The 25766-nt window shown below is 38.3% G+C and overlaps 2 protein-coding genes across 5 annotated transcripts; one reads left to right on the top strand and one right to left on the bottom strand.

Moving 5' to 3' along the window:
- gins1 (GINS complex subunit 1 (Psf1 homolog)) lies at positions 1-1853 on the top strand. 2 transcript variants are annotated; one of them, XM_056761194.1, is made up of 7 exons: positions 4-199; positions 302-366; positions 455-553; positions 636-726; positions 802-918; positions 1133-1207; positions 1445-1853. In XM_056761194.1, the coding sequence occupies exons 1-7, from the start codon at positions 125-127 to the stop codon at positions 1511-1513; spliced, it is 591 nt and encodes a 196-aa protein (XP_056617172.1). In that variant the 5' UTR covers positions 4-124; the 3' UTR covers positions 1514-1853. The 2 variants fall into 2 exon arrangements, with proteins under 2 accessions (XP_056617171.1, XP_056617172.1); XM_056761193.1 differs by having other exon boundaries at positions 1-199; positions 636-918.
- ninl (ninein-like) lies at positions 1822-25554 on the bottom strand. Of its 3 annotated transcripts, none has more exons than XM_056761190.1 (28): positions 25249-25554; positions 23946-24153; positions 23770-23866; positions 22453-22640; positions 16989-17055; positions 16703-16896; positions 16446-16601; positions 14733-14900; positions 12214-12350; positions 11881-12021; positions 11630-11804; positions 11337-11447; positions 11160-11246; positions 9844-9991; positions 9683-9742; positions 9474-9595; positions 9007-9353; positions 6982-8529; positions 6434-6538; positions 6270-6339; positions 5515-5799; positions 4871-4984; positions 4641-4787; positions 4412-4561; positions 3958-4071; positions 2942-3151; positions 2746-2859; positions 1822-2388 (listed from the first exon to the last, which is right to left on the bottom strand). In XM_056761190.1, the coding sequence occupies exons 2-28, from the start codon at positions 24126-24128 to the stop codon at positions 2197-2199; spliced, it is 5430 nt and encodes a 1809-aa protein (XP_056617168.1). In that variant the 5' UTR covers positions 24129-24153; positions 25249-25554; the 3' UTR covers positions 1822-2196. The 3 variants fall into 3 exon arrangements, with proteins under 3 accessions (XP_056617168.1, XP_056617169.1, XP_056617170.1); XM_056761191.1 differs by having other exon boundaries at positions 22453-22637; XM_056761192.1 differs by lacking the exon at positions 6982-8529 and having other exon boundaries at positions 25249-25550.
- Positions 25555-25766: the final 212 nt, after the last annotated feature.

Genomic DNA, 25766 nt, shown 5'->3' with positions numbered 1-25766 from the left:
CGTAGTAACCTTACAATTCACGTGACCATAACAACCAAAATTACCGCGAAAATCCTCTACGACTTCGTAGATTTGATACTCGAGACTGATCACAACTAAAGCGACACTTCGTGATATATTTATAATGTTTTGTGAGAAAGCGCTCGAGCTCATCAGAGAGCTTCAACGGATGGGCGATGGGCAGCTGCCCGCCTTTAATGTAAGTGACGCTGAAGTTGATTAACTTCCAGTTTTTACACAAACAGTACGAATGTCATTAACATTTCAATGTAAACTAACAGCCAGTTTGAATTTCCAACAGGAGGACGGTATTCGCCAAGTCCTGGAGGAGATGAAAGCGCTGTATGAACAGAATCAGAGTGACGTGTAAGTGTTTAAAGTTTAGAAGCAATAGTATAGTAGAATGTAGATTAAGTTACGCACATTATACCGAACTGGCTTTGATTTCTTAAAGAAATGAGGCAAAGACAGAAGGCAAGAGTGAGCTGATTCCCACCATTAAGTTTCGTCACAGCTGCCTGCTGAGGAATCAGCGCTGTAGTGCTGCATACCTGTAAACATCTTCGTTATACTTTCCTTTTATTCATCTATTTTACCTTAACAGTTACATCACGCCCGGTTCCTTCGTCCCACAGGTATGATCGCCTCCTGCGGATCCGTGCTCTCAGATGGGAGTATGGAAGCGTGCTGCCCACAACCATCAGATTTCATATGTGTGCAGAAGAGGTGCAATTGATAGATGTTTACGTTGTTGTCGTGTACCTTTTGCTTTATACACTTAACCATACACATAATGTGCAGACGGAGTGGTTTAATCAGTACAAAAAGTCGTTGGCAACCTATATGAGGTCACTTGGGGGAGAGGAAGGGTTGGACATCACACAGGATATGAAGCCTCCTAAAAGTTTATACATTGAGGTGAGTGCCCGTGTCTGTTAGATGTGACAAATATCATATTAATAAGTTATATTTGATGATCAAAAAAATACTATTTTGTGATGAAATTGACATTTTATAACATTCAAGCACCATCAATCATATTATATAATACATTGGCACACACATACTAATAATAAAAATATACTAAAATATCTATTGTTTTACGTAATCTTTTCATCATCTTTCTTTTCAGGTGCGCTGTCTTAAAGACCATGGTGAATTTGAAATAGATGATGGCACAGTTATACTCTTGAAGAAAAATAGCCAGGTAGTTTTATTCTTCAAAACCGTATACTGTGTTAGGCTATATGAGACTAGTCTTCTTTTTGATTGCACTTATGCTTTTGTTGTACTTATGATGTCCTAATTGCTTCCATTATCTACCCCACTTGTAAGTCGCTTTGGATAAAAGCGTCTGCTAAATGACTAAATGTAAATGTAAAACTATTTTTACATAAGACTGTTTTGTGTGCCGTTTAACACGTGCCACTCTTTCTCTTCACAGCACTTTTTGCCCAGATGGAAATGTGAACAGCTTATCCGACAGGGAATATTAGAACACGTCATATCCTAAGAGGGAGAAAAGCACTTTTGTACAATTCACTCATTTAGATGAGCCATCTGATTACCAGTTATCTCCTCTATACAGACCAGACTGCTTGTGTACACAGGTGAAACTTTACTTGCTGTTAACAGTGATAATAGGACGGTATGATACATATACAACTCAGTGGTGCCACACTTTTTTCTATGTGAAGAGACAATTCTTGGAAAATTACAATGATTGATATCCGAGTGGACAATAGTGCATCAGAATAAAAAAAATTGAAGGCATCTGTATCAAAACTGTACACTGTAGTTGGATATTGTATCAAATGTGCATTAAAACTGAATAAAATTTTTTATTGAAGTGATCTACACTTGCCAGATAATACTTAGTTTGTACCCTACATCACAGTAAACAAAAATGCGATGTCATGTTTACACATAATTAAAGTGTTTTGTACAACAAAAAATCTTGTCCATTGGTATTCAATTGCCTCTAAAAAGGCCATAAAACTTAAATAACTATACTTTGTCCTTTACATTGTTGAAAAAGCACAACTGAAATATAACATTCGGTAAACGTAATATTTACATTATTTGTGCTTTTAGTTTAACACTATGATTGTTTACTGCGTCAACAAAAGAACATTTTGCACCAAGATGAGACTTCACAGTCTAGTACCACATGTACAGAACTGCAGGGAGAGAGCTCTAAGCGGTGAGGGATGCTGGGGCGATTTTACGCAGCAGTTTATTAAGGGCGACTACTTTCTCCTCCAGGATGAAGGACTTCTTCTCTGCACTCTTCTGCCTCTGCTCAGTCACCTGTAGAGCTTTCATGAGCTGAGAGTTCTCCACATACAGATCCTTCAGCAGTAGATCTGACTTGGCATTTTTGGCCAGCTATGAGAAATAAAAAAAGTCAAGAATGATTATCTCAAAGTACTACACAAGATATCAGATAATCTTTGTCAATGTCATATTTTTTTCTGTAAATAGCATGCATACTGTACACATGGATGATCTGTAACAACAACTAGATACATACTACACACAGTACACCGATTACTGTATCCCACAATGGAACATGCTCTCCATGACCTTTTATTTACAGAATAGATTTAAAACAACTTTTAACCAAATAATACTTTTTCTTGATCTTAATTTTGAATTTATTTGATAAATTATATAACTTAATTATATAATTACTTTCCAAAAACAGCTCACTTTCTACATTTGATTTAGCATTTTCAATGATACCTGTTCTTTAAGCTGGTTGACTTTCTCCTGCAGCAGGACACGTGTGTTCTTCAGTTTGGCCTCAACCTCATCCATACGCTCCTGCATACTCCCCATCAATTTCTCATACTGCTCCTGTTGTTTATTAAATGGTTGTTAATAAACATCTACCACCCTCTGGTAGATTTAGAATTTGATGATCAACATGCAGGTGTACCTGCTGAAGGCCCATCTGAACATTGGCCTGCTTGGCCTGAGAGCGAAGCAGATCTTCTAAGTCCTGCGTCCTGCGCTGCTGTTCAACCAGCTGTGTTTGCAGATGAGACAGGTGCTCCCGGGTACCAGACCCCACCTGTTCCCTTAACTCCTGTACCTCACGTGTGTGCTGAGCCTGGACCAGTGACAGAGCGCTGTCTGCCCTCAGTGCCTAAACAACATTCAATACACAAAAGTGAGACATATTGTCTTTTCCCATGGAATTCTTCTCATGTTTTGTGAGGCAAATCTCCATCAGTTAATTTTTACTAAAAAGTGACAAAGTATAGGCGGTAACAACAGTACAGCGCATGCACACTTTTGTGGCCTAAAATTAACATCCAGTACACACATCTGCAAAGATTAGAATCCCTGTAGATTATGTCTGATAAAAATGAAAATGACATTAGCTAGCAAGTTAAAAGTATGTCTAGCCTGTATTATTTTGGGTTATCAGTAGAAGAACTGTTACTTTGACTAAACTTTCACGACCCATTCAACAAATTGTTTATTTAATCAAATTAATATACAATTAAATTCAACAATTCTCATTTATTACAATTATTATGAATATAAATTAAATCAAATATAACTAGCCCGACCAATCATCAAACACAGATAAGACGTTAACTTCAGGCCAGGGACGTGTGTCCGATGAAACCGTCTTTACTGTTAAAGCAGATTGGGCAAGATTCCGAATAAAAAAATTCTGTTATTTTGTTTTATAAAAATCTTAAATCCAGCTGGAATGCACAGAATGCTAAAATGGAAAATGTTCAGTCATGTTATTGGTTCAATTAGTTGTGGCAAAATGTATAAATCATTCATTTGGACTTTTATCAGTCCAGAATAAAAAAATGTAAAAATTTAATGTCCGCTATATATTAATGTTTGTGCTATTATGACAAGTTTAAGCTACACTGAAGAACAATATTTATTCTGAATGCACATCCTTGTATTAGACATAATTTGTCTTACCTGTTGAATTGCCTCTTGTCTAGCAGTCTCCAGCTCTGTCTGTTTATTCCTTAAAGTAAGGTGTACATGTGTCAACTTCTGAAGTTCCAGCTCCTGAGTCTGCAGCTGAGCCACCTATAAATAAAAACCATGTTTACAAGCCTGAGACTGCATCCAAAAAACCCTGTACAGTAAAAGTGTGCTATAGGAAGAGGCTGAACTAAGGCATCAATGAAATGACCTCGCAGGACCATGGTGTTATACATAAAAACCTATCCAAGGAATTTTTGCTTTACATATTGATTGTATAAATACTTTTAAACTAAGAGCGTACAGTAACTGGGCCTAAAACTATTACTGTAGGTAAACTGTGCCTTAACTATGAGATCACAATTATTCTAAGTACACATTTACCTGGCCCATACACATAGTTTAGACGTACGCAAATGCCGGGAAATTGGTCTTCTCGACTCACCCTGTTAAAAAGCTCCTCGTTCTGTACACGTAAACTCTTGCACTCTTTCTGTAAAACACAGAGCGTCATCTCCTCCTGCATTCTGTGAGTCTGATGTAACTGCTCCTTCTCTTTATGCAACTGACTCAAGCTCTCCTTCAGCTCCTGGACCTAAGTCAGCAAAACAGTGTTTCTGTGACAATCCTAAATAAATAAAGAGTAAACCTGATATTAAGAGATTTTCATTCACCTTGTCCTGACACTGTTGCAGCATCTTTTGATGTGTGGAGATCTCCTGGATGTGTATGTCTTTTTCTTGCCACACTCTTAACAGCTGTGAGTTGAGCTGCTCTATCTGCGTTTCAGCGCTGTGAAGAGATTCTTTAAGCTTCTCCAACTGCAATAAACACCAATCAGCTTTTAGCACAACACAACTACAGTAGTAAAGACAATCCTCCAGAAAACACCTCAGCATCTCACCTCTTGCTTCTCATCTGCCATTTCCTTCAACAAGCGATCTTTGTCTCGCTCCAGTGCTTGGTTTTTTAGGGTCTGACTAGTTAATGTAGACTCAACAACTGTCAATTGCAGTAACTGGAAAAAAGCAAGATTTAAGGGCTGTTCACATCTTTAATAGAAATAATGGCTCTGAAAGTAACCCCAACCATTTTTTCCTTTGTACTGTACTTTTTATCAATGTAGTTGGGGTGTAGACTCTGTTAATCTATTATATTTTAAGTGAATTATGAAAGAGTTATATTTATACGTATTTACAGTAAATACGTTTATACTAACCACATCTAAAAACTTGGTTCTTTAAAATTCTTTTTGCTTCCAACAAATATGTAATATTTAGGTTTAGGTTTAAAATGATAATTGCCTTTTTTGGGGATCAAACCCATTAAAATATCAAAGGTTGTTATATTTATTTTACATTTACGCATTTTATCCAAAGCGACTTACATTGCATTATACTATACATTTGTTTCTAAGTATGTGCAATCCCTGGGATCGAACACATGACTCAGGTTGCTAGCGCCATGCTCCAATTTGACAAAAGTACCAAATTGGTTAGGCATCATCTACAACCCAAACGAATGATACCATATCTAATGAAACCATACCTTCTCCTCTGCAGTTTTGAGTTCGCTCTCCAGAAAGTTTTTTTCTTTCTTCCACTGTTCCTGAAGCTTCAGTATGTCATTGTCCTTCATCTGTAGGGTGTCCTGCAGCTGTCTGTGAGAGGCATCGGTCTCATCTTTCTCCTGACACACCTGTGCCAGTCTGTCAGTCAGCATCTGGACGGCTCTTTGATCAGAACCCAGTCTAGAGCTCAATTCAGCATTATCACTGCTCAGCTGCAGGTTTCTCACACTGAGCTCAAGTACCTCCTCTCGACATCTGCTGTTCTGTTTAGAAAAAGGAAAACACTATTTAGGAAGACAGGAAGTATTTTATTTTAATTAAGATTCTTGGAACATACCTTATCCATGTTTTTAAAGTAAGGGTACATTTGGACAACAGTGATGTACTAATAAGTAAAAATGTTTTTTTAAAGGTTTTGCGTACATCGTTAAGGTGATCCCTTATTCAGGGTAGATATCGATCCAAAAATAACTACAAAAACGCTGCTTTATGCATGCCAGGCCAGTAGTCGGCGATGTTATTTTGTAAAGAAACATGTCATACAGATGCACACAACGAGACAATTTCAAAAAGTTGTACAAACTTAAAAAGATATGTTAACACCATTGTCTTCAAAAACGTACACTTTAAAACATGTTTTCAGGCATCACTAAATCGTATAAGAAGTTTTTCATTTTAATTTAAAAACTGTGCCCCCATAAATAAAACGGCCATCCAAGGCCTTTATTCTTGCCTCTTCACGTAGCTTTTCCTCCTCTTCATGGTCCTTGCTGGAATTTCTCTCCAGCTCCTCAAGTTTCCTCCTGAAAAGATGCAGTGACATTTGGTATTCATGAAAATTGAACAAGAAAACCGCAGGTTAAATATGTGCTAAGCCAAAGCAAATGATTTCATTACGTCTTTTTGTTGACCTCCTCCTCAAGCAACTTCACATCCTGCTGTAGGACAGCAAGTCGATCCTTCAGAGCGGCGTTTTCAGAGCTGACCTCATCAAGTTGTCCCCTTAAGTTGAAAGAAAAGAACTTGTCAAAACCTTGTACAAAGTCTTGCACTTTTAAGTAGTTTAAGACGTATAAATTCAGGCACAGTTCAAGTTTTTCACAACAAAATTTTCAATAGTCACAGTTGAAAAAGATTAGAGGAGCAAACACTAACTATTACAACTACATGGATACAAGAACACACTTTCATGATAACTGTTATTGACAGCGAGTTTCACAATCATGCGTGTCAGTATCATTCAGTTAGTGAGATGCAGCATGACGTCTCAAAAGCACACATCTATGATTAGAGTCGTCTTCTGTAAAAAAAAGTCTCAAACATTTTTGCAAAATCAAATCAGTCATGAGTAGTGATCAACTCTTGGCATATGGGAGAAACACAAGTCAGTGGTTAGTCGTTTGTTTCGGTTTCGACGGTCATCTACAAGCCGGAGAACCACAAACCTGTGGTGACAGTCTGGATCCACCTCCAGCTCTAAAGCCATAACAAGTCCCTCCATCTCAAGAAGCCGTTCTTTCATTTGCATCTTCTCGCATTCAAAGGACTCCTCCATCTGATGAAGCTCCATCTGAGAGTCTATCAGCGATTGCTGTAGTTGGTTGGTGGTGTCATCGGCCTCCTCCCTCACAGAGCACAGCTCTCGCTCTTTGTTCTTCAGTTGCTCGGTCAAAATCTGAACCTGACCGGAGAGATGACTGACATTCTTTAACAAGTTAAGCTTCAGCTGAACTTCATTCCACAGCAAATCCATCTCTTCCACTTTGGCTTCCAGCTGATGATGGAGTTCAAGCATTTGGCTATCTTTGCTTTGGAGGTCCAGAGTCATTTTATCAAAGTCGCCTTTGAGCTTGTTCCCCTCATCCTCCATCTCAACAATCTGAGATGAAAGCTGGTCCGCAAGTCTCTTATAGCCAGTGTTCTCCTGTTCGAGACGTCTTGAGTCCTCTTGTTGAGAGTTCAGAAGGGCTTGGAGCCGTTCAACCTTACATTGCTCCACACGAAGGGAGCTTTGAAGGTTTTGTTCACTGGTGTGTATCTGATCCCAGTCCTCTGAGAGACTATTGACTTGCGTTTGGAGCTGTTTGAGGTCCACTAAGAGTCTATCTCTCTCAAGCTCCAAAGCATTTAGTGCAGACGCCTGTCTTGAAAGATCGTCATCTCGGTCTTTCAACGCCTCGTGAGTTTTAGCCAAGTTCTCCTGAAGCTCCTCTACCTCTCTTAGTTGTCTCTCAGCGTATAGATGACTTCTGTCGCTTTGAATCTTTTCAATCTCCTCCTGCAAAGTTGCTAAATCAGTCCTCAGCTTCTCCAACTCTGTTGTCAACCGAGAAACTGTAACAAGAAGTTCCCGTTCCTTCTCCTTCTCCTTCAGTTTCTCCTGTTCAAGCTGGCATAGCTTATCCTTAAAACACCTCTCTGTTTCTTTCAGCGTTTGCTCCTTCTGCTTCGCGAGTTCTTGTCTCTTTTCTCGTTCATCTTTAAGCTTCTGCTCAACCTGAGACACTTTATCGCAAAGCTTTTGTTCTCTCTCATTCCTGATTTCCATCTCCTTCTCTTTGGCATACAGCTCCGAAGTCAAATGCAGTATGAGGGCATCTTGGGCTTTCATGGACACTGTATTGTCTTCCAGTTGAACACACATCTCCTCCAGTTTATCTTCCAGTTTTCTCTGTAGTATGATCAGCTCCTCCTCAGCCCTGGAGGCAAGCTCAGCTTGATCTTCGAGTACCTGTATGTGCTCTTTCAGCTGCCTGATCTCCTCCTGATGATCCTCCTCTCGTTGTTTCTTTTCCTGTGCCACTCTACTGCAAATCTGAGCTTGCTCTTCACCCCAGCGCTCGGCACTGAGGAGACACTCCTTGCGCGCCTCCTGTGCTCTTGACTTCCATGAATCAATCTCTCTACGATGCTCCTCGGACTGTTCCTGCAGACAGCGCTGGGCCTTGCTGTGCTGCGCTTTCATCTGCAATATCTGCTGCTCCGCCTTCTCCCTGAGATACAGTAACAGGCTAACATTTCTATGTCTAAAAGTACACCAGTGTAATTGATAACGACATTTGGTTTTAGGAGATAGGCATGTTGGTTAAGTTTTACCTTCAGTCATCAAGGTTCGGAAAGATTGGTACACGTGAGAACGAAGGAGAAGTCAAAACTCTCTTTTTCCCCTTAGCATCACCATTATTCCTACCTATTAACATAGCTTCATGCACTGTTCCTATCGTGGCTCTTAGGACAAAATGATTAATGTTTCCTCTTTTGAAAGTAGGGTTGGGTATTTTATCGATTCAAACTCTGCTTATCGATTCCCAGAAAAGAGGAATTGACAATATATTGTATTATTATATATATTACGATATATATTTAAAATAAATCAAACACCCATTTCCAGCCCTGAGTGTACACCTACCTATTCTACACTTTACCTCACAGCTTTGAGATCCTAACATACATAGTTTATTCACACTAACCTTACAAGCAGCACCTCCTGGTCCATCTTCAGCTTGAGCTCTGCCTCCAGTTGAGCTTTCTCTGAGGTGAGACTCAATACGATGTTACTGATTTCACGAGCGTAGTTTTGCTCCAGATCGGCCTGCTCTCGCTGAATCCGCCGCTCCTGCTCCGGACTCCAGGCCCCTCCCATCATCTCTGCCTCCAGTCTCTCCACAGCCTGATGCATGCGCGCTGCACGCTGCTCAGCTTGAGCTTTCTGCTCCTCTAATTCACTGATCTCCATCTTAAAACACTGCGAGATGTCCTTCCGCTCAACCTCCATATTCTGACGCATCAGCTCCATGCTGCGCTCATAGAAGTTCACCTGTGCATACAACACCAACATTTACCTTGTTTACATTATGAGGTTACAATATGTTTTTCAAAACATTTGGGTGGAAACTAGACAAATGTATCAATTTGTATACAAAATAGTATAATATACCTTTGTCTCTAGTTGGATCTTCAAGTCTTGAATCTCTTGCTCATATTTCTCTTTCATCTGCCCGATGGCCAATTCAGTCTCGATGCTCAAAGTAGGAGCCAAACTTTCTAAGGAACCCAAAGCTGAAGAGACAAACCAAAGCGAACTATGAACTATATGAACATCGTATTTTATTGGAAAAATGTTAACTTTTCATTTTAACTGCTTACCATTCTTGTCCGAGACTAGAAGCTTTTTTCTGTGCGGCGATTTCTTCATTTCTGGATCATCTGCAGAACAGAACATAAAGTTCCATTTCATACCACATCTAAACCAGCACAATATTCATATTCAAGGCCAATTGAATTTCAAGTCAATCTGTTATATTTACCAGAATCAGATTCTGTGGTTATTGCTCTTCGGCCTGACCAGTCATGAGTGGATAGGCTCTCCCTGTATCGTCGTGATCTTCTTTCTGAGCCTTGAGACTTTACCAACTCAAGTTCTGAGTGTAACTCGTCATTCCTGTCCTGCAACTCCTGCATGGGGAAGTGAGGCAGAGTCACAAACCCATTTACACAAATTAAACTCTTCCGACTATGGGAGTCAACGGGGGGCAAAACCTTCTGGTTATAAGCATTCTTCCAAAAATCTTTCTCTGTGTTCATCATTTATACAGATTTGGAACAACTCGAAGGTGAGAAAATGATCACAGAAGTTCTTTCAGAACTTTGTGTTCATGTTGTATGTAACTGGAGTACAAACTGAAGGAGGCTTATCAACAACAACAAAAACACACAATTTAAACTGTTAGAAGAATGATTACAAAATATGACCACAAGAATTAATACTAGAAATACTAGATAAAATGTAGTCAACGTACAGTATCCCTTATTTCCTGTAAGCTTTTCCATGCATTTTTTGTATATTTGACTAAAACCCATATTCCCTGATTTGCTGTAGTACTCATCATAAGGTTAATTTTGTAGCATAAACAACTAATTTGAATTGTTTGATAATCGATCCTGGGGGATTTAAAAGGCAAATACTGTACAAATAAAGCTGCCCCCATTACTTTTGGCCACAACAGTACATAAAGTAACCTGCAATTTTATGTTTTAAACAGACGGTTAGATGTTACAGATTCCAGGTTTAAACAGGTTTCACCTGGTTCGTAAACAGGTAGTACCACCCCAAACTCACACGATAAATTGAGACTATTTCGGTTTTAAAAAAAAAAGACCACACCCAATTCTCAAATAAATCTAATTAAATTATTATAATTGAAAACCCCTAACTACATAGAAAGCAAAACTTAAAGGTCCAGTGTATGAATAGTGGTTAGTTTGTGGTGAGGTTGCGAATTGCAACCAATGGCTCACTCCTTCCCTCCCTTTCAAAGCACTATAGTAGCTGACAGAGGACTAAGATGTCATTATGTTTTCACTTCTTTGCTGAAGGAGCTAACATATTTACGAAACAAGCTCTGCAGAGCAGTTCGTCCGTTTAGAGCTACTGTAGAAACAACATTGTGAATTCCATGTATAGGGACGGTGTATGTAGATAGAAAAAGCTCATTCTAAGGTAATAAAAACATTATGTAAGGGTTTTATACATCTTCAAAACAAAACACACTGGAGCTTTAATCTAAGAAAAGCATGTAATGACCCTTTACTGTAGGCAAAATATACACACTGTCCATCATACCCTGCACTGCTTCTCGTACTCCTTAATGATCTCTGAGAAGTGCTCCTCTTGATTTAGTCCTGTACCATTTGGATCAAGGTCACCATACTGTTTATTAAAACACATACAGAACAATTATGAGACATTTAGTGGCTATAAGCTTTAGCAAATTCAATTCAGATGTTCTTAGACCTCTACCTTATCCTGCAGCAGGTTATCTAGATCTCTCTGTAGTTTCGAGATGGTGTTCTCGGTTTCGGACAGCTTCTCCTTCAAAACACTGACCTCCTTCTCCAATCGACTGTTCTCCTGTAACACAGCTAGAATAATTTAACCTGACACCACGCTGACATGCCGAAAGAAACATACACCACTAACCACAACAGAACAGCTCCTCCTTAACAAGTCCTGTTCTGTAGCTAAGAGCCGGTCTTATAGTGAAACATTAGACAAACACTGCTATGTAAAATAATGCTGATGTCATAAGTTACCTTCGCAGCAGTGCAAACTTCCTCATGCAGGCTGGCATCTTGAGACCTGAGAAGCTCCAGCTCCTCCCGAAGTCTCGCCCGCTCCTGTTCCATCTCCTCCAGGAATATCTCGCTCTCATATTCGGATTCACTCCGCAGTGCCATGAGCTTGTCCCTGAACTCCAGCTCCAAACCCCTGAACAGCGAGAGGGACATTTAGAGCATTCATAGAGCATTTACAACAGATGCTGAGGGGAGCAGAGCGGCCTTACTTGATCTTTGACTCATTGAGAGACTCCATGGTGCTATGGCGATCGTCTACCTCTCTGACCAGCTGCAGGTTACGGCGGTCGGCCAGTTCCAGATCAGCCTTGGCTTTGTCTCTCTCCTGGCAGGCCTGGTCTGCCAACACGCTAAAGTTCAGGACATCATCATAACATTACAAGATTACTCATCCATTTTAGAGATCAAATGTGTTTGAGCAAAGCAATGATAGCCTATCACCTCCAGGGGGTAAAAAACCTGAATAATGTTTTGTGTTTAATTGCTGTGGTATTCTTTTGATAGTAAAGAAAGATGTGATGTTATATGTGAATGACACCCACTGCAAGTAGTTTATCTCGTTCTTGTAGGAGACCAGAGCCGCCTGGTGGATGCCATTTCCACTGACCAGTAACTCATTGTCCAGAGCAAGAGTGAGTTCAGCCAAACAAAGTCTCTCCTCTAGAGAAAAGTCCAGAATCTGCACACATACAATGCAAAACCTGAAAATACATTTTACGATATGCTTTATGGAAAATTACATTTATAGAACTGTATATTTTCGTATTAAAAACCTATAGAGCAGTGCTTCTGTGGGTATTGCAGAGGGTTATGGATTATAGTGGGTTATGGATTTTATCAACATTTTGTGTATGTAGCTTTTTTTACCCATTTTGAAACCATATGTAGTGTGCATATCTGTGGATTTAAAATGACATCTAACCTTCACCAAAATATTATTTTTGTGATTTTAACAGTATGTTGTGCGAATAATTTGCACAAAACTTAAAAAAATGAAATAAATGTAATCTTATCAACATTTTGTGCAATCAGAGAATTAACTTTAGTAATGTATATGAAGACTTTGGTTTAAATATATTTTTTTAATAATAAAAGCATGTTTTTTACTATGTTATAGTATGTCATTTTTTTATTTTAATGGCTTAAATCATACGCTATTGATATTGATAGATTGATATTAATTGGCATCCACAATAGTTATCTCATTTTGGAACCAAACTTTTCATATAATGATATACAATGATATCAATGCTAGTGGGGCTAAAACAGCCTTGGCCAACGGGTTGGCACATATGGTTGCGTTGAGGTTTTGGTAATGTGTTGTAATGTTATGCCATACGGGACCGGGGGCAATGAGCATTCATTAACAGTGACAGTGGGGCTAGAACAGCCTTAGCCAATGGGATGGCACGAGGTATTGAGGTATGATGTCACAGAGCTACCAGCAAAGCAAGTGTTGTTGAGGCTGCAGCCACTCATCTGGATGAGCTAATTGACACAGGAAGTGGGGTTCAGAGGACAGCTCCAGTGGAGGATAATCAAGAACTGGCCAGTCTTGCGGAAAGAAGAAGGCACTGGGTTTGGTTGAGGCCGATGGACAAGGCATGGGCTGCCAAATGACCATGTAACAATGCAACACACACCCAGGTCTGATCAACCTGCCGAGGGCCTCCCTTGGCTGAGGGTGTCTTGTGATAGAGGGCCGAAACACCCAATGAGGCCGAGGTCCACAACTGACCATGTGACGCATTGTTGGGAATCACACAAATGGCAATATCAGCAGCACCTCACCAAAAGGCATCTTTCACCCACGATAATGGAAGCGATGAAAGTGGGATCGGACACACAACTCATGAGATGTCTCTGTGATAATAGCAAGAAAAGGTAAGTATGCTATGTAATTATATAATCATAGATCCTCCACACAGAGGATTCCTACCCAATGACCCCCGTGAAACCTCGGACCTCCTTTCCTCTATTCATATTCTTGACGGCACTATTATATTTTTGTCCACAAAAGTAATTTCAGACATTTAAGCACAAAGTTTAGATACAATTTTTTAAGCGTTTCCAAACTTTTGACTGGATATATATATATATAAAAAAAATTAAAGGGTTTTTAGAATTTAAATTTCCATTCTATTAATATAGAATATGCGACCCTAGACAATGAAACCAGTCTTAAGTCTGGATTTTTACATCATCTGAAAGCTGAATGAATAAGATTTCTATCGGCCTACTGCTGTACTGTAATGACGTTGTGGAAAGGAGATGAACCCGATAGCGTAAATTAAGCTAAGCTTTACATAGATACCAAACTTGAGTGGGTCATTCCCAAAGAGTGGGCAGCAGCAAGTTTCCACCCATTTTTGTTCGCAATTTTGCTGCATCAACTCACAAAAATTAAGTTTAAAATATTCATGGGAGGAAATTTATAAAATATCATCATGCAACATGATATCCACTACAATAAAAGAATAAATCGTGTTGTGGTCCAGGGTCAAATATATAATTTTTTGTTAAAACCAACACAATTTTTTTTTGATTTTGTGACATCTTGGGGGGCCTTTCTCACCAAAATTTAAGAATGAAAAGTAATCAAATACATTTTAACCAATAAAATACATTCTGTAAGTAAATTATACAACAAGAACATTTTATTAGAAGACAACCCACTGATATGATAAGATCCAATGTTCAGGATGTTAGGGCAGTGATATAAAATGTCCTGGGTAGTTTCCTGTTTGCCCGTCAAAACCCTTTATAGTGACATTCTGTTCACTAAACATAGTACAGCTTAGATCCCACTTTTCACACAAGTCTATGGTAGTTTCATTCATTGTATCATCAACTAAGCAAAAACCTGATCACTTAGAAAAGTCTGATCTCTGAAGTTTGATGATTTAAGAAAGTAATAGTAATTCAGGTACACAACATAATACAGTGCGAGTTACTTTCTTTAATGTTTGGAGAAGGTTTATTGAAATCCCCCAACTAGAACTTTAATCCTTTGTACAAGTACAACTTATGAGTATGCAGTAAAATCAAAGTGCGGCTTTACCTGTAAAACATCCCTGCTGTTGTGGATGCCGTCCTCCGTCCACAGAGCAATGACTTTCTCTGGGCTTGTGCTTCCCGACCCATCATCCAGCCGGCTCAACAGTCTCTGACCCACAGTGGCTGACAGTATTGAAGGGGAGGTGGACCGCACCACACGTTCCTCAAGGGCCTGAGTAAGAAGAGGGAATGACATGAGGGAAAAAAAAAGAGAGAAAACAATCGAGACAGCAATGATAGCACTGCAATGAAAGGGCGTAAAATGAGATCTCAGCCCCACCACACAATAAACAATGCTATCCTCGACACGCTAGAGCTACAGCCACAATCATGGAGAAAATTATTTCACTGACCACTAACAAACATCCTTAAGCTTTAAGCTGGCTTAACCTAGTTTTAGCTCCAGTCACCACAAAATATTCATGCAATTTGGTATTTATCATCATCCAAAGTACACAATGTTTTTCTCTAAATATGTACCCTGAATCTGGTCTGATGTTACATTTTAACCAACAAATCTACCATAAGAATGTGTGCCTGCATTCCTAAATGAGGAAAGCTTGAGTTAAGATTTTGTGTGCTTTTGAAAATGTGGGCAAATTCACCTCTGAAATATCATCACCATAAGACTCCAAAGTGTCTTTAAATTCCCAGGTAAATACATTACAGGCAGGTATGAGGCCTGTGGTGCAGTACATCATGTCAGATGTTAGTTCCTGTTTGGTCATTGCACAGGAATACATGACTTGTGTGTTGCTAGAGACTGGAGAGAGTGAAACAGAAGCTCCGCCTTCTTCATTAACATAATTGATTTCAGTCTGTGCTGCCCTCAGTAACCTAAACTCTATTTGACAAGCAACCATTTCTGCATAAAACATCCAGATTTTTTGTCTTTATATCGTCCATCTTTTAATTAACAGGTAAGAAAAAGAGGTAGCGTCACAGTTGAGATATTCTCTCCATTAGATAAAAAATGCTCTTCTTGTATGAGTTAAAAACAAGTAAGTGCTGCCGTTGTTTTTGTGCATTTTTTTTTCTTTTTAAAGTTTTCATATTGTGTTCTGGAACATTGTACAGGATTCAAGTACATCTCCATATGAATTGCATGAATAAATCATTTTTAAATATGTCATAAGTTGTCTGAGAGACTGTATTATGTATGTTTTATTTTTACAGCTGGAAATTTTTTGCTATCTTGTGTGAATGTAATGTTGTGTAAATTGGTTTAAACTAACTACACTTATTCTGTTTGTCATAAAATGTTACTAAAATACTAACACAAATGCTTTTAGGCTGTCAGCTATCTATGCCATAGTGTAACGTTTACAAAAGGAATGTCATGTAAACTAAGGGAAAAGGTTGCAAGATGCATCGAAATACCGCAATGTACATGTCAAAAATTTTAAAGGGGTCCTACTTTGCTGATTTATTATGTTTATGGTTTGCTAAACCAACTGTGTTCATGTTTAAATTAAAAAAAAAAAGCTTTATGTATTACATTTTTATAATTCAAAAAGTTCTGTGTAGTTAAAGTTTTAGGATAACAGAAAGCCTGGTTAGACTGAGACTGTGATGAAACATGTATTCGATCATTTTCAGTGTACCATAACTTTATGATGTATATAATAAAGAAATAATCACACTCTCATGTCCGCATCGATGATTGTTTTATAAATCTGGCTTTTCAACACCAGTGATCTTGAGGTTTGATCCTGACCTTTGAGATTGGGCGCTGGGGTTTGGGCCGGGCAGGGGTGGAGGTAGAGATGGGTGCACCATGATGGTGTTGTCTGAACAGACCGCTCTGAAACTCACTCAGACTGACTCTCCCATCCTGATCTCTGTCTAGTTTCCTGAAGAGAGCATCTAAATCCTGCACATAACGACAAATTAACATGCAAACATTTACTAAACAAATTGAATAATGTAAAATGAAATATTGAAATGTATCTCCGAGAACACACACAACTGTACCTCAGACTGTAAGTTCTTGAGGCCGATGTGTTCACAGACGAGTGCCAACTCCTCACGGTTTAATCTCCCTCCGGCTCCGACCCCCAGCTCCGCCCATACTGCCCTCACCTGCCCGTCTGTCACATCCTGCTTGGGGAGCTCGAGGGAGTGCTGGGGACTTCCTGTTCCATCTTGACTCCAGATCTTCAACTGGCCTTAGGGATACATAAAAAGATAGAAATAAACTTATGTTCTGATATAAAATGTTTAGTTTTACCAGGCCACAATACAGTAGGATTTTATCTACCTTGTGCCACAAAATAGTGGTGAGCGGAGTCCTTGTGGCTTCCAGTGTCCTCATCAGACTTCAGACTCTGAAAATCCATTTAAGAGTTGAAACGTCCATATAAATACTAGCCTATCATTATATATTACACTGCCTGTTATGTTTAGAAAGTAATATAACTAATTTTAATCTGGATTTGCATTAACCTTTTTTAACATTTAGCATTCAAAGGTATGAAAACATAACGCTTCATTATGAAAGGTTTTTATAAACATCTGAACACATAGTTATGTATATTATATTGCATTTCTGTCAATAGATCCACCAAAAAACAACACAGCATTACACATTATGCACATTAAGAAAAATATGAAATATGAATTGGTTCATTCATTACACCAAAAATGGAAGGTCAAGTTAAGCACACTGCATTATGGGAAACATTGTTATGCCCTGTGTATGCTATGTTGTGCACATTTTGCAAACTTAGCATGTCATCCAGTTATTCCATTAACATAGAATGGTAAATAATGTGCAAAGAATACAAACTGCAGAAACACTACAAGTAGTATGTGTTTGTGAGATACTTTTTTACTGAAAATGCAATAAAGTGCTTGTCAAGACCCTTGCATGTGAAGTTATTTTATACTTTTTTGTGTGCTAGTGCCATCCAGTGGTGGATAAGTTTTATTTATAATGTCACTAACATGTAAGACATGTGGTTTGATCAGTGTATCATAATGGTGAAGCATATTAACCATGATACACTAACCAGAACATGAAAAAGTTCTTCCTCAGGCAAAAAGGGATCAAACCCACATGAATGTGGGACAAGCCACAATCCATTATCTTCAACTTTGAATATGAACAGCATTGCATAACTGTTCACAGAGAAGTGGGAAATAGGAGACCCCTTTGTCTCAGTTATAAATAAATATTTCAAACAATAACAGTATTCACCCAAAGCTGGAAATTCTTTCATTATTTATTCATCCTCATTTCATTTCAAACCTGTATGACTTTCTTTATTCTTAAGGGCACAAAAGAAGATTTTTGAAGAATGTTTCTAACCAAACAACAGTGGACCTCATTAACTTCTATCGTATGGACACAAAACCACATGAGACATTTCTCAAAGTATCTTTCCTAAATATATAATGTCATTCAGCAAATGATTTCAAAAGAAGTCATACTACCCAACTCTACATCATTTACAGCATATAAAAGGCTGACACGTCTATTATGCAATATTCATTTGACCCTGTTCAATTATTTACATAAACAGGCAGTGGTGTGGCTCACATTAATTATGGCAGAATATATGGATTGGAATGTGTGCTCGAGCTTGTGAATGTGCAGATCAGGACTAAAAATCAATTATCTTATTCCCAAACCAATTCATGTTAGCATGCTTCCTAAATGGACATAATGATACTTATATAACAGACAACAATAATCTATTCTTAATTGCCACAGGGGCCAATTTAAAAGTCAACATTCATTTGTACCAACATTCATAGGTACTTACTTAAGAGTTAAGGCTGAAATATTATATATTTTTGGAGAAATAAAATGCAGGGTGGGACTTGATTTTGTCCATTGGGAATTGACTGAATCATGGAAATTGGGAAGCCAGGTGGTTGAGGGGAAGGGGGCTGGAAAAATGAGAGGGCTAAAAAAGAAAGCAATATTTGAGGAACAAGTCATAACATTGACTTACATTAACTTGACAAAGATTACAAAGACAAATATTTTGTATGTGAATATATAAGACAGTGATTGTCTGACTATGTAACTTCATCAAGTAGGTAGTTTTATAGCATAAAAGGTCTGGTACCAGAAGACTAGTTTTGTAACTTTTGCCTCCCTATCGCCATCTCATCTTGAAACATTAAAGGGGTCATATGACACGGCTAAAATGAATATTATTGTTTGTTTTAGATGTAATGCGATGTGTTTACACAATTTAAGGTCCAAAACTGCAGCATTTTCCACGTACCGTGCATGTTTGTATCTCATCTTTGCCCCGCCTCTCTGAAACGTGCTTATTTTGAACAAAGCTCATCGCTCTGAAAAGCGAGATGTGCTTTGATTGGCCAGTTAAGCATTGCGTAGTGATTGGTCGAATACTGCAAGCGTGTGATGGAAATGTTACCTCTCTTACCATATTTGGTTCATCAGGTTCCAAAGCATTTGTACTAGGGCTGTCATGATAAACCGATAATAAATATCACGTGATTTATGCACAGCTTTTGAGTGAAGTACTGGAAAATGCAGCTGCATCCGAAAGCCAGAGGGCGCTCTCGTGCGGAAACCCGAAATACGCACTGCAGAAGAAGACCATAACATGTTCTAGATTCTAGAATCTAGGAAATGCCTATGGACATCTTTTTATCACGGTTACTCAAGCCTCGTCAGGTATTTTTATGATAATAAAGTATATTTATAAAGATCATGTTTGAAGAGTGTTGCTTTTTCAAATGCAAAGTATAAGCAACTCAAACTCGCACTGCTTTTAGATTGAGGAGCCTTCCTACTGATCCAGAGGTGTGGTTCACGGAGAAGCTACGCATTCAAAAAAATATCGACACATTGCATTTTGCAGCCAGCTCGATTACAATAGGATTTAGTGGTATCACGATTAATTATCGTGCAGCCCTAAATTGTACTGACAGGTACGCCCACCTTACTTGTGTATACATTTGGGCGGTCTTAGTCAAATCATAACATGAACTGACGTAGATTTGTGGGTGTGTGATTACATGAGGCGTTCCAGGCAGATCTGGGTGAGCATTCGCTTTTAGATAGAATGCATCTTTTGTTCCGACACTTTCATTTTTGCAATTTTACGTGTCCAATACATGCAAGTGCAACTTGTAACGCACCTAAGACACAGAAAAACACCTTTTTGCAGCATATGACCCCTTTAAATTGCAAGTTACTTTAACGTAAGGTTGAAGTCAAATTTACGTCAAATTGACATTTTTCAAAAAATCATACCCAACAGCCCAAGTGATATAATAACAGATGTTTGTTCATCTTTAACCGAAAAATATTTTTAAAACAACTTAATGTAACTGCTTACTATAAAGATCCCATTCAAACTTTATTCTGTAGATAAAGTCAGACTGTTTTTTTACAATAAAGATAAAGTAAAAAAATCTCTTACATCAATTCAAAACTCAGAACTGTATGTGTTATGCCGCGGTGACTTGAATGCTAAATTTCGAGCAGACCCCCGCGTGTATAAGATTGTGACTCATTACTACTAAGGTTTCCCCCATGCTGACATGAATATGATATGAATTCATAGGTCAAAGTTCTTAAAACCTGAATGTGTCGAAATGCAAAACTTCTTTGCATAAGCTTGCATTTCCAGTCTCCGCAACATAACTTGCAGCAAGGACAATCATATTTTTGCATAAATTGTAGTTGGTCTGATCTTCCTTGCATTTTCATGAATTTATATTTTGTGCAGATGTTCATTTACACCAAAGTCTAAAACCTTAGCTCATCTAAAACATTAAAACAACGTTTTTTCCTTCAGGAAGTACACATCACGTTTTGTGGAAACCACGGTGCATTTTTAATAACAGTGTCCTGTTACATCACCAGCAGGGAGTGGGGACGAATTAAATCGTAAAGCCTTTTATATAATGCTTATGTAAAATGCCAGTGCAGTGCACAGTCACTTTTTAAAAGAGATTACTGATCCAAACATGATGAGTTGGCCTGTAACGTGAAATCACTTCTGACAGAGTGACTTTAGAAAGCATGTAAACTCTCTCATCCATGGGTTACAGGATCTAAATATTTCAAAAGAGATGAGGGACAGTCACAAAACAGAAAAGAAGAGTCAGGGCAGAGAGAAACAGAGTTAGAGAGAAAAAAGGAGTGAGAGCTCTGGTATGCAAGTATGCGTTTCTAAAATGAGAGGCACAGTTCGAGGAAGCGGCATGCCAAATTATAGCCAAACCCTTCCCTTGTTTTACTTGACTTTATCAGGCTTTTTGACCACAGCTGATGCTTTAGAAACAAACCCGTTTGAGTTTGAGCTCCACCCAGACCAACTTAAAAAAGACCTCTAATCCTGACTGAAAAACCAACTATGTTTAAGACACAGGCACTGAAACATACCAATCCGAACAGCGTCTAAACAATGAATACTTGGGAGTGCCAACATAAACTGTCCAGTAATGGACTAGCGTGCTTTCAGTTTTTGCTACTGCATTTGATGGTTCAACACCACCACAAATTATGATCTACTCTCCCAAGAACTCTTCACTTTAGTAGAATCATTATTTGGACTAGATTTGAACATTTGTACAAGAACAGTTGCGCTTGACTGTGCAAAACTCTTTGGGTGGTTGACAGGTTATTGCTATACAGATACTAAGTTGTTGAGTGGTTTTGCTAAATGGTCACTAAACCATTCTAGCTGGTTGCTAAAGCACTGCTAGATGGTTTCCAAATGGTTGCTAACTTGCCCAAGTCTAAAGGGCAATTTATGGTTCTGCAGCAAACCTTTGCCGTAGCCCGTTTTTACTTCAATTTTGATCTAAAGTGAATTACATTGCATTCAAGCTATCAGTATGTGTTCCTTCAGGAGTGAACCTATGGCCTTTGCATTGCTTATGCAATGCTCCACAAATTGAGCTACCAGAACACACAATTCTAGTTATTATTCATGACTGTAGCACCAAACTGTCCTGAAAGGGTTCCGCGTCAAAGGCTAAAACCAGTTACAATTGTGGTTGTCCTTGCCAACACGAGTGATTTCCAATGTTATTTAAACCTTAAAATGCCTTGAACAATGGAGGCTTCCCTCCCCCATAACATTCAGGGACACTGTGGCAACACAAATTATCATTATTTACTTCTAGTGCCAAGGCAAGTTGATACTTACTCCAAAATAACTCTTTAAAAACAAAATATAAGGACTGAGAGTTTCAAAAGTACAGGTTTTCATTTGAACAGGCACTGTAAAATGACTCCAGATGAAAAACCACAGACACAGCAGAATAAAACAGAGCTCTTTTATAAGTGTTCTTCGGAAAATGAAAGAGAGAGAAAGTGAGAGAGAATATGAGGGAATGTGAAATGAACCATGTTTGATCCTGAGCCAAAAGTAATATTAAAATCTGGTGAAGGTGGGGGCCTGCAGCACTTGCACATTCCACAATACCACACTTCCTGTCTGTGAAAACCAGGTCAAAACAGACCCTTTCCAAACTGACTCAGGTGTTAAACTGACTAACAATGCAACACTCTGAGGACAATGCCGTGTAAACATTAGGTGATAACATTTTTAACAATGCCTGTTCTCATCTATAAAGACATTACATGCATTTCAAAATGCGTTCAAACTGCTTTCACACTTGAGTTCAAAGTAAATTAGATTCTAAGAACAATCAATAAAAAATGTAAAAGCTCTTTGGTTTCCACTGGAAACAGCACAGACGTTTAGATAATGTACATATTTTACCTCAACACTCTCCAGTGAGGTGGAGCGTCTGAGCTTGGCTCTCCTCACGCCATTTGTTTCTAGTTTGTCAAACGCTGGCGAGTCTTCCAAGTCGGCTGTTAGCTCCAAGTCATTCTTGTCTGGTCGTGATCGGCGGCCGTACCTTTTGGTTCCATTCACATATTTAGGCTTCACTTCTTCTTGGACTGCTAGAAGCACATGAAAATGACGCCTTTCAGAAATTGGCGATATCTCGAATAAAATAAGAAAGTGGTCAAAATAAATTAAATACATTGATTTAATATGAATTCCACGTTTTCTGTGAATGTATTTTAAAAGCTGACCTCATTTCATTTGTGCATCTAATAAAAAATGAAATATGTATACAATGAATCATGGATCAGTTTAACATCTGTTTCGCATCAAACGTTTCAGATATTATTGTTCATGGTAAACGCAGCCTTGAGCACTACAACACCTTTATTTCTGCCCAAAACTACAAAGCCATGATGAGTGAACTATATTTTGGATTTGACTTAGAGAATCCCTTGCACAAAAGATGACAGAATCTGCATTGTTACCTTAAAATCTATCTTTAATAAAAAAAGTCAAAACATATTTTGTTTTTATAAACATATCCAGACTGTCTTTAAAGACAAGCTTGACATTTCTGTGGATTAAATGATTTCTTTAAATACCTTTTTATGATTTTCAACATAACAAGCTGCTATCACCAATACTTGATAAGACAAACTCAAAATCTATTTTCTTTTACTGAGATAAAAACATTGTTTGTATGACTTGTCAGGAGGTGACCTCCAAAGTATAAAAAAACATGTCCTTGTTCCTAGTCCTCAGAACTAAGTTTAAATTTCTAAATGTCTTAAAAGCAGTTGGCCCCAATGTCACTGATGCCAATTTCAACAACCAGAAAGCACCCAAACTCTTCAGGTCTTTGATCAGCATTTATGTGGTTAAAAGTGATGTTTTGTCTTTTCTTTCAAACAAGTGGCAAAGGCTTGTGATGTTTTGTTTTGTACTATCAGAACATAATACATACATGCATTTGCATGTTTTTCTTTACAACGCCCTCCCTATGAGCAGAACCATGAACACTGTACACAATTAACACATTGTTAATAACAATGTAATGTTATTAACAAAATGAAGATAGATTTCAGGCAGCATCACCAGGATGCTTCAAGTCCTTTAAATGACTGGACTAAAATCAAAAAGAAACAAAGAATCAAAGAATTTTGTTTAGAAACAAAAATCATGATGAAGATTCCAAGCCTGCGGGCAAACAGTATAAATGTCTTCCATCTGCTATTTAAATACCTGGCTCAAGATAGCTGCTCTCCTCCTCTGATGTACTGAAATCCAATGACCTCGACAACACAGCCACAAAGCCCTCTTTGAACTCCTCAAAATTAACCTGCAAAAAGAAAAAACAGGCTATTTTAATGTCTACTGATATCTCAAGAACAGTTAAAAAACAGCTCATTAGATCTCACCCTGGCATAATGCTGTGGACCTAGAAGAGTGTCCAGCAGCAAGGGCAGATGGGCATCTAAACTGAGTTTGTGGCATAAAGCGGTAAGCTCCTCTTTGTCAAGGTAACCTGTGCCTGTGGTGTCACAGCTGTCGAATTCAGCCTTCAGCTGGGCCACATAGCGGTTCTGCTCCTCCTCATCCATCCCACAACATTCTGAACTGCAAGTTCTGTGAATCCAGAGTTATCAGTTACAAACAAAGTTTGTGGTCAATCTTTCACTATCCCATAGAGGAACAGCTTATCATGCCAAATAATAAATAAATTGATACAGTTTGATTTTTATTAATAGACTATACAATTTATATTTGTATTTATACTTTGTCTTTATAAACACATTCATTCTGTTTCCTGGAGGTGCCTTATATTTGGTACTTAGTTTTTTAGTGTCTTTAGTTTAGCAAAGAGAGATCAGTGTGCCTAAGAATTCCTTTGTTTTGGTCCAACTGGCAATAACGTCTATTATTCTAACAACTTGAGTACTCATCCATATCAAATGCGAGTGTTTTGAGCCAATGAGAGCCTGGATTGCTTATCAGTAGTCTTTAAGGAGAGAAAGATTGCACTTAAAATGCAAAACAGAATCTAGATTGTGAAATCCATTCTGCTTAGAACATTGCATAAAATACATTCTTTCTACTAACCTTTAAAAAAACACCAGGATTTTATCACAGTAAGAGTAAAGTTTCCATGATTTCTGTGGGTTGACTTTCATTTGTATGACCACAGTTTAACTACGAATATTATCATTAAACTATAGTGACTATATGGAGAATATGGTGAATTTGATATTACTACTATTTAATATATGGTAAATTTTTGAAAGGGTAACTTAATGTTATAAAGTGAATCCACTTTGAAACTGACTGGTCTTGTTTTTTAAACCACAAAGATCCTTGACCCTCAACTCAAGTCAAAACAGGGTCTTTAGATGCAAACTTTATTGCAATATTTTCACCAAAAAAGTTTCACTATTGGAAATTCCCAATAAGTTACAAATATTATATCAACGTTAATATTAAAGTACAACTCTAAAATACATAAATATTAAAGCATTCGTGTAAGCGTAAAAGGCTACAGGTATCCCACAATGCAGCACGCGGGTTCGGTATACACTTCACCATGGGAACGAGGGGGAAGACACGGTAAAACAAAAGAAATCGTGGTACTCTTCCAGTAAACCATGAGCCCTGATAAATGCGCATATTATCAAAATAAATCTCTTTTGCGTTAATATGAAAACGGCGCAATATAAATTATCTTACCGTTAAACTCACGATGCCTCCGTTCCCGTTAAACTCACTTTCTGACCAACATCAGTTGCGGTTTCGTATTATCAATATATGGTCATAAAAATAACGGTCATGTACTGTAAAAGACTATTCGCCATTTGAACACAATTGCGACATATATACGGCATCACTTCTCGAGATTAAAGTAAACTGTTGCAGGACAGACACTCGCACTCATCCCTCGAGCGAGCGAGCGTCCATTCACCGGACTGTACTAGCAGCTTCAGTCTGGACAGAGTCACTGCTCGTTCACTGATGCGCCATCTGCAGCCCCTGCTGGTCAGGCGGTGTACTACACTGTACTGACAGAACGATCCCCACGACCCCATTTTTAGATTTAGCCCCCCCCCCACTCTGTAATAAAAACATTATAGTTAAAGCTAAACAGTGTTGTTTTTTCTCTGCATTTTCATGTTTTTATAAGCTTATAAACATTTTACAGAAAACGTATCATACAATTGTTTAAAGCAGAAATAAAATAAAAGCAAACA

Source organism: Triplophysa dalaica, chromosome 11 (assembly GCF_015846415.1).
Source record: "Triplophysa dalaica isolate WHDGS20190420 chromosome 11, ASM1584641v1, whole genome shotgun sequence".
NCBI lineage: Eukaryota > Metazoa > Chordata > Actinopteri > Cypriniformes > Nemacheilidae > Triplophysa > Triplophysa dalaica.
Note: the sequence above shows the minus strand (reverse complement) of the source record. Positions and strands in the feature narration are given on the sequence as shown.

Bases quoted from the DNA above. Each gene is read 5' to 3' on its own strand.
- gins1 (XM_056761193.1), top strand. From the start codon at position 125: ATGTTTTGTGAGAAAGCGCTCGAGCTCATCAGAGAGCTTCAACGGATG. The intron at 367-454 runs GTAAGTGTTTAA...GATTTCTTAAAG, and splicing joins GAACAGAATCAGAGTGACGT to AAATGAGGCAAAGACAGAAG. The intron at 919-1,132 runs GTGAGTGCCCGT...CTTTCTTTTCAG, and splicing joins CTAAAAGTTTATACATTGAG to GTGCGCTGTCTTAAAGACCA.
- ninl (XM_056761190.1), bottom strand. From the start codon at position 24,128: ATGGATGAGGAGGAGCAGAACCGCTATGTGGCCCAGCTGAAGGCTGAA. The intron at 5,800-6,269 runs GCAAGAATAAAG...TTTTCTAAACAG, and splicing joins AGGAAAAGCTACGTGAAGAG to AACAGCAGATGTCGAGAGGA. The intron at 4,985-5,514 runs GTATGGTTTCAT...GCTTTTTTCCAG, and splicing joins TCAAAACTGCAGAGGAGAAG to TTACTGCAATTGACAGTTGT.